At 35.6% G+C, this 9,096-nt stretch overlaps 1 protein-coding gene across 1 annotated transcript; it reads right to left on the bottom strand.

Moving 5' to 3' along the window:
• Positions 1–2,813: 2,813 nt before the first annotated feature.
• On the bottom strand, positions 2,814–8,724 carry LOC113073307 (zinc finger CCHC domain-containing protein 8). Its single transcript, XM_026246208.1, has 14 exons — positions 8,477–8,724; positions 8,079–8,121; positions 7,912–7,986; positions 7,683–7,788; positions 7,498–7,575; positions 7,309–7,412; positions 7,118–7,183; positions 6,855–6,915; positions 6,603–6,730; positions 5,928–6,064; positions 5,574–5,683; positions 4,818–4,904; positions 4,613–4,721; positions 2,814–4,077 (listed from the first exon to the last, which is right to left on the bottom strand). The coding sequence occupies exons 1-14, from the start codon at positions 8,655–8,657 to the stop codon at positions 3,224–3,226; spliced, it is 2,139 nt and encodes a 712-aa protein (XP_026101993.1). The 5' UTR covers positions 8,658–8,724; the 3' UTR covers positions 2,814–3,223.
• Between the last annotated feature and the right edge of the window lie 372 nt (positions 8,725–9,096).

Genomic DNA, 9,096 nt, shown 5'->3' with positions numbered 1-9,096 from the left:
AATGGTTTTGCAAATACAACTTAGACACTGATTTCTAGTTGTGTCCTATTTTGGAAGACCAAACAAAGTAGTTTTGTTTCACAACGAAACACACAGTGTCTCCACAACATGGCGGCAGCGGCAACAGTGAGAATAAAAGTTATGTCATCTTTCTTTGCGCGAACATTTGGGCGGTGTTTAACAAATCTTCCCACATTGGGACGTAGACATGTGGGGGCGTGTTAGAATGAGTCGTTTTAGGTAGGAGTGGTTGACTCTTAACTTTTAGCAAGCAAGCAACTTTATTTATATAGCACATTTTTTAAACAACAGACGCTGCCCCAAGAATATCTTATTAAGAATATCTCTTTGGATTTGCAACATTAGTCTTTGCAACTTTACAGATCTTCTTTTTGCAAGAGCTTGTAACAATCCAAAGAGAAAGGAAAATTTTAAATCACAACATATGACCCCTTAACCTTTTTCAACTTTAGCATTAAACATTTTTTTCAGTATTGTTTCAATGTTAAAACAATAATCGTCATTATTTCAACTATATTTCAGTATTGAAGGTCATTCATGTGCCAGCTGGAAAGTCAGAATTAAGGCCCTGCAGCCCCTGCTTAGTGGTAATGCCTTTGCGGCAATGAGCCAAGCTGGAGGATGTCTGCCTAGAACAAATTTATTTACATTAAAGGCAAAATAACTGAAATAATAAGAGCTTATAGATCTATAGACTATAGATCTGTAACTACTTTAAGTCTGTCTTAATATTAGTAATTGTAATGTCTCCTGGTCCATATCCTTTCTTTGGGAAGGTCTGCTAGACACAGATTAACGTAACAAATACTATACATATTTATATATTTTGCTATTATATTGTGGAGTGACACTTTCATAAACTTTTCAATACTTCTCCGATTATTTAATGGTAAATATTACAATATCATAGCACAACAACAGTGATCAGCAAAAATAATAAGCCTAATACTCACAATAAAAAGAATAAGGTCATAAGATCATAACAGTCTCGGAGGTAAGAAGTGGATTATCCTGACATTTTTGTCTTTTTATTCTGAAATGCAAGGCAAATGTTGGATCACAATAATTAGGAACCACAGATTCCACAAATCCCTTCACTCGATTGGGATGTTCTCTTTTATTCAATAATGCATGGTCAGTGACTGTAACATAGAGTGTATTTTGCTGAAGCCTATTAAACACGTATTTATACTGATTTCAAGAATGGCCTTCTCAGCTGCCATAGTTGCAACTCTTGCATCATCAGAACAGGGTGTTTAATGGACCACCCTTTCCGTTTAAAAAATGTTTTGCAACGTTTTGTCAGGGCTGAACTTACCCCAGTTATACTGATTCTTAATTTTTTTTTTCTTAGGTTTTAGAGTGCCTGATTTTGTTTCCTTAGGTTTTAGAGTGCCTGATTTTATTTCCTTAGGTTTTAGAGTGCCTGATTTTGTTTAAAAATACTCTGAAGTTGTATGAAACTGGCTAATCAGATCACAGCTTACTAGATCAAAAATGACTGCCAGTTTTTATGGAATGTGCAATATACAATCACTGGGTCTCATTCATTAAACACGAGCAGAACGAATTTTTGTGTAAATCGCGTGTAAAGTGGTTTTGGCGTAAATTTTCGGATTCATTAAAACGTTCGTATTTTCCAAATGTTAGTTACGAAAGAAATCTACACCTGCTCCCAGCCACGCGTAAATAGTGCGTTTAACGTCTGAACGTTTTGCTCATTAATACGGCTGCATTTTAATTCACCTTAATCGGGTACATATTTACACAGCATTTTGAAAAAAAAATATTATATATATTAATTACATACGGTTTTTCTTTTAACTTTTATTATGAGAGCCAGTAATAGGATCTGTAATATGCTGCCAAACTTGCTTTTTTAGGACCTGATACGCCAATATGTACGCTTGAAAATTAAATGGCGTTTTGAATGAACTTCTGATAATAAAACTTCAATTTCTGCAGCTGAGAAATGTTTGTTTTTCAGTAGCTTTTGAGAAGACATGTTGAAATCCTTCGTTTGGTGTCATAATATGATGAACTTATATAGTTGTCAGTCGGATTTAATAGGAGGGATTTATGGTAATTGATAGTGAGCGTGCACGCGCGTCCCATTTACGACTGATTGGAATTCATTAATACACACACACATTTCACTATCACATCTGACGTTTACGAAGTTTTTGTGAATCAGGAGAAGAGTTTTCGGGAAGTTCTCTTTACGCGCAAATCACTCGTATATTTACGAATGCTTCATGAATGAGACCCATTGAGTGGACTATGTGTGCCATTTGAGGTTGAGACTAGTGTTTAGTTAATTATTTTCAAAGATCTCTAAAATATTTCAAGCTATTTTCCCCCTGCTGATATATGGTATGCACACATTTTACAAGTCAAAAGTATCCATGTTGACAATAATTGAAAAACCAATTACCCCTTCACCCATCCTGCAAAAAAGAAATGAATAAAATAAACTAAATATTAACATATTAACAACTGATATTTTAAAAAGCAAAGAATATCAATTCAAATATTTTTCACTTTAAATGTACTATTGTAAACATGCCTTTTAATTTGTTTTAAAGTAAAAAAATTAAGTGGTCTAAAATAGCCCGGAATGTCTAAATATGGGACATTCCTGGCTATAACACAACATTTGCAACAGGTAAAATAAAGTAATAAGCTGTTGGCAACAAACTTATTAAAAAAAAGACAAAAATAAATAAAAATGAGGTAGAATTTGTAGAGCATAAGCAGCAAAGAAATGCATTAATAATAGAACTGTGAAAAAATATGTTAAGAGCAGGGATTTAATTTTACTACCAAGGTCAAGTTAAAACTTTTAATTCAGTAAGAATTTTTAAGAAATTTATGCTGAAAGATATTCAGAATAAATTACATAGATGAGCTATGGCAGGCATACAGATCAGCATGGCATGAGATGTAGGAGTAACATTTGTAATTACAGAAAATGGAACAAGAACAAAAACAAAAACCCATCTACACACAGAACAAGTACCCAGTCAGTTAATATTCAGGTACAAACCAAATGTAATTATTATTATTTTTTTTTAAAAAATCACACAATAGCAGTAAAAAGATCCAAAGCACCAAAGTAAAACTACATACAAAAGGACTGTGTGTTAAGAGAGAAAAAAAAAATTAAGTCCACAGGTGGGCAGTATAAAACAGACGACTTTGATTATTTCTTGTTCTTCGCCTGATTTCTTGGGGAGCCTTTCAGTAAATCTCGAATCTTCAGATAAACCCCTGTTGCTTCAGCAACCTCTGTAAACTCAGGTGTGTCCTCAAAAGGAATTATTCCTGCAGCAAATCTGCTACGATGTGGAACAAAAGTTACTTTATTTACCACAGGTTCCTCCATGTCGTCGGCAACTTGCGCATTTGACTCCGGTGTGCTTATCTGAGGAGTGTCTGAAGTTCCATTTGTTGCATCATGATTTGCGTTTTCCTCATAAACTTCATCCAGAACAATAATGTCACCCAACTCTGCTTGCAAATTGATCACGTTTTCATTAATTGAAGGGTTTTCCTGTCCATCACTGGCTGTCTCATCTATCCTCTCATCCTCAGATGCATTCGTTACTGGTTCAACAGGTGATGTTGGTGTACTTTTGATTTCATAGGCAAGACTCAAGTTCTCCATCTTTTCTCCATCTTCCTCCGAGTCAAGTTTAAGTGAAGTGACGACACTAGGGGAACTTGGGATGGGGGTCTCAGAAGCTCCAGCTTCAGAATCACTGTTGGTTGCAGTATCTGCCTTTTCAAGGGCTTCCCAAAGAAGCCTTTGCTGCTCTTCCAGTTCCTCCAGAGTCAGCCCATCCTCTGACTCTTCCCCCTCAGTCAACCCTCTGGCTTGAGTGGACGGAGAATAATTTGTAGGTGGAGTTGGGGGTGGAGTTCCCTTCGGGATTGGAGGAGTGGATGGAGGAGTTCCTAGTGGCAGAGGTGGAGCAATGCCATAGGATGAACAGCCAGGAGGAAGTGGTGGGTGGAACTGGAAACCATCAGATCTTATTTGAGACGTGTCATGATCTGTAGGAGGACAAAAAATTTTATCATATTTTTTCATGATAATTTGTTTTTAGTGATGCACAAAATGTAAATGAAAATATTTTTTTTGGAGGGCAAAATCATTGAACGATCCTTTAACATTTTATTAACATCTCAGATGGTGACATCTTCTTAATAGATCTTAATTTTTATCAACAAAGATCTTTAAGCCTATGCTTTTTTTAGTTGATGTGTGAACATTTCTTCACTAAACATCATTAGTAGTATATTTATCATTCAATAAATCAAAATCAATTTGGCAACACAATCGTCAACAAAAAAAAAAATAATAATTTCAGAGCATTACTAGTATTGGTGTAGTATCTTCTGATATGAATACATTACAAACTGTAAAATTGTAAGTCACATAGTGAGCTACAGCAGAATAAAAGGGGTGGCAACACAAGCTGCGTGAAGCATTAGAGCACTTCACGGTTGGTCAGCTGTAAGTTTATGCATTTTAGAACAAACTGCAATCATAAAACCAACAGAATCTAGTAACGTTTAAGTTGTGTACCTGATTCTATCTCCATATCTGATTCCTGGTTTTCTGAATTGGATCTCCGTTTCTTTGTCTTCTGGGGTGTGGATTCAGACTCGTGACGCCTCTTACTGCAGCCGGAGCTCTGAGGAGCACATATCGTTGCACAAGGTCATAAATAATTTGGGAAATAAGGATAAAGGTAATAAATTAGAAATACGTTTTTAAGAGATGTTTTTACCGTTGGAAAGTTACTGCTTAAAAAAGCAGCAAAATTTTGCTTCCAATGCTGAGGCTGCATTGGAATAGAACCGAAAGACCGGTAATCCTGCCCCCACCCCCCAAAAAAAACACACATTAGATCTAAATACATTTAATTTAAATAAAACAGAAACCTAGATAGTGGGAAATAAAGATTTACATCAGTATGTATTAATCATGTATAAGATCATCTTTAATTGCAGGCATACTCACATAAACATGCAGGTGAATAATATATAACCATACAAACCTGATTTTGTAGATGGTCAGACTGTAAATTAACTATTATAAATTTCCTGAGGAATATGTCAGTGGTAGGACTGTGTTGATATCTTTGTTTTGTTCAAATTTTGCTGAAGCATCACCATACCAAGTTGTATTGCGGTACCACACTTTGTGTGTTTGGAAGAATCATTATTGCAGGGGATCTTCTTTATGAATTCTTTACAGTCTACATCATTCATTACTAATGGATGATTATTATTATGTAACTCTGTCTTTGTTTCTTAACATCAACCCAGTGGTTAAACCATCAATGCAGTTAAAACATTCATTTCAAATAAAGCTGAAGACTTTGACCTCAAAAACTGAAATTATTACAGTAACAAATGTGAACATTACAAATAAAACCAAACTTTAAACATCAAATTCTTTCCATTATATTCCTCCTCAATGCAGCAGTGCTCACTTAATCCATGCATTGTTTTGTGTCCAATAAATGTGTATGTACACTTACATCTCTCACATTGGGGGCTGCAGACACATTGAAGCCAGGAAAGTCAACCAGCTTTGAGACATCGTAAGATACCTTTTGGCTGTGGTTGTTTTCATCTTCATCATTTGATCCTTGTGAAGAAAATTAAGAGAGTCAATGGCAGTTTAGCTCTATTTAAAACAAACTATCCTTCATTAATTATGCACATGACAGGTAATGATCAGGTCCTTATGATAGAACATTTGGCCATCTACAACAAACCCCTTATGTAAGAAAATTTTCTTAGTAATAATTTTCCTACATTTTCACTATTATAATTAAGGGCTTTAACCTGACTGATGACTGGCCATAATAAAATATAAAACTCAACCTTACCATCATAGAGCATCAGGCCTGAATTTTCCATTTCTGCCTCTTTCAACCAACCAGGTGGGTAGCCGAGCTCCCTCATGCGATAGATGAATGGAGGAAGGGTCTTTGTATTAATCCCAAGCGCATCAAGGAGCTCTTGACTATACGAAGACAATACAAATTACATTTCATTTGACTTGATTTTCAGACAAACAACACTTAAATTTCCATATTAAAATATCTGGAGGGAAAATGTGTGTTGAAAGACAAAATGCAATTATTTTAAGCTTAAATTACATCACACAAAATTTAAATTTTAAATTTTTAAATTTTAAATGTTTACATTTTAGTCATTTTAGTTTTTAAATGCACACACCATAGGGTGGTATAAAATATTTTAATGATTCAGTTAAAGCTAGCCTGGTAAAGTTGGCAAGACAAAACATGATGTGGGATATCATTAAAATTACCTTAATTTGTGTTTTGAAGATGAAAACAGAGACTGAGTTTGGAATTAAATGATTTTGGAGTAAATGATGACATAATTTTCATTTTTGGATGAACCAACCATTGAATGCAATAAATGCAAAGCTGCAGAAGTTACACCTATTCGTTTGTTAAGGACATACTGTGACCTTTACAGGTTTGGACTGACATTTTTGTCTTTTTCGCACAATGACACTTAATAAAATGGCTGACCTCAATATTCCTGGCTTGTACTTTGCAAATCGCTCGTCGACCTCTTCTGCATGGTAGCGCTGGTTGCTCTGATTGCTGTTCTGTGAAAACTCTTTCCTCTTTTCATTGATACGAGTCATATCTTTGGGCTTAAAGTGTGAACAAAGTTTGATTTATACTTGCATTCTTAAATGATCTTCAAAACATAATAATGTAATTATAACTATTAATCTAATAGTAACAGAAACTTTGTCTATACGCAAAGAGAAACACCTCTGGACAGTCTCGCAGTTGATGGTCCTCAGAACAGCAGTTAAAACAGCATGGTCTCGGTCTGTAAGGACAACACAAGATGATTTCACTTCCTCAAGCAGAAAAGCAAATGAAATACCAAACAGGAATTAATCAATCTTTAAAAGCAATGCAGTTATAAAAATAGCACTACTGACTGTAAAAGCAAGTCTTGTAAAGACATGAGTCTTATAATAACATACATATCAATATCCAAATTATACTATTGTAAAATCTTGTCATACCTTTTCTCCTTTATCTGCACTTCTTGGCCCTCAAGGGCAATGATTTGGCCAAAGATCTGCTGGTATCTTTGCAAAAATGATTCAGGAGCAGTGATGTATAAAGACATGATTCAAATAGACTAAAAGCACGGTTTAAATTAATAAGATCACAGCAAGTGTAAGTGCACAGCTTCCTTAAATGTTTAGGATACTTGGGAACTTCCCATCCATCAGTCAGCTGGGGGTTTTCATTCAGCAGCGGTTGGCCAAGTTTATCAACACAGAAGTTGGTGAAGTATAAAACACTTCCTATCATCTAAGATCCAAAAACAAGAAACACTTGTTTTATTTGTGGTTAATTAGCCACCGAATATGAATAATGTGAGCTATGTAGAACTTACACTGAAAGCATTTTTAATATGCTTGAAGTCACTGGAAGTCTTCACTTTGTAGCTTTCCTCCATAACGAAACTTGAATGCTGCAAAAAAACAAACAAAAAAAAAACAAACAAACAAAAAATAAACAGCAATTTTGATTATAAGTGAAGACTATTGTACAAAATGTCCAGTGGCATTAAAGACATACATGTGGCTTTACATGGAGAGCAGAGCCTTCTGGAGCATTTTTACACTCTTGTAGTCTCTTCTGTACAAGACTGTAGATGAAGTCCTCCATTTCTTTCCGACACTGCCTAAACACACACACACACACACACACACACACACACACAAGTGCATCTCTCAATAAAACCGCTGTTCTGGAAAAACTGATAGCATGAAACATTAAAATTAAGGGTGATGCACAAAACACCTACTTGGAAATGATGTTGTTTCCATAGTTAATTTGACATAGGGGCCCATCGATTTTGGAATCTTCAATTTTCATACCGCTAGAATAAAAATTAGCATAATCGATTAATAAACGACTCTAAATGAATGCCAAGTTTAACTGTATTCTGAAATAAGTTCATTCTTTACTCACGTAGGACGACTTAATATGTTTAACTTTCTCTTCAGTTCCTCATGTGGATCATCATTAAGGTACATATTTTGACTCAGTATAAAGACAGCGACAGACAACAATCAATGAATAAAATCAAATTGTAGTCAATCAATAGGGATAAAATATATTGGCAACCATATAATCAGTCAGTTTTTGCTGTTTATATGAATATCATTATAATTAAGGACATTAGAAACGAATTACACTAGAACTTAATTAATCCTCTCAGCGACAGCTTTCTAAATACTACACATTCAGTCTTTTTCCTGATGCCTGTCACTTACAGAATGTGTAAGACTGTAGTTTCAGTATTCTTTAAAAACATTCAAAAATAGCACAATTGGATGAGTTCATTGGATGATATGCTATAAGGATATTCTCTGCGTTCAAACGCTCTATTGTGTCTTCGCACACTTCTAATGTCTGCCGAAGCTCCCGCAGTCGATCTGAACCCTCACTCTCTTCATCAACAACTTCTTCTATCATACGATCGCGCTCTGGCGCGTTCTCTTCGAACTGATCAAATAATTCGCTATCTCCAAACTCCACCGCAGCCATGTTTGATGATTACCACAATGCGCGTCGCGTACTACAGTTCAAAGGGCAAATCTTACAACGCGCTGACGCAGGGCTGTTGATTGGCTAGGAGACCACAGACAGGAAGTAATACATATTTAAACCAAGGGGCAAGGAGCTCGACCGGAAGTTGAAGTCGGGTGGGGGCTGCCATCTTTTAGCAGAACTTCACTTGCGTTAGCATTCCCATTGACTCCCATTCATTTTGGCGTCACTTTGACAGCGAATAACTTTACATCTGAGGCGTTTAAAGACTCTGTTTGTCCATTATTTATTTCTAAAGATACACGACAATGTATAAAGGGCTCCATTACCTTCTATGTTACATTATGGCCCCGTATAAACAGTTTTTGTAAAAAATAGGCTAATGATTGCGTCACAACCACTCGTCTCTCTGTCGCATTACCGTACAGACAGGAGG

Source organism: Carassius auratus, unplaced genomic scaffold, assembly GCF_003368295.1.
Source record: "Carassius auratus strain Wakin unplaced genomic scaffold, ASM336829v1 scaf_tig00011856, whole genome shotgun sequence".
Lineage (NCBI taxonomy): Eukaryota > Metazoa > Chordata > Actinopteri > Cypriniformes > Cyprinidae > Carassius > Carassius auratus.
This window is presented reverse-complemented; position numbering and strand designations above follow the sequence as displayed.

Excerpts from the sequence above, each read along its gene's own strand:
- LOC113073307 (XM_026246208.1), bottom strand. The coding sequence starts at position 8,657 with ATGGCTGCGGTGGAGTTTGGAGATAGCGAATTATTTGATCAGTTCGAA. Across the intron at positions 7,987-8,078 it reads AACATATTAAGTCGTCCTAC|CGGTATGAAAATTGAAGATT; the intron begins GTGAGTAAAGAA and ends TTTTTATTCTAG. Across the intron at positions 7,789-7,911 it reads GGAAACAACATCATTTCCAA|GCAGTGTCGGAAAGAAATGG; the intron begins GTAGGTGTTTTG and ends GTGTGTGTTTAG.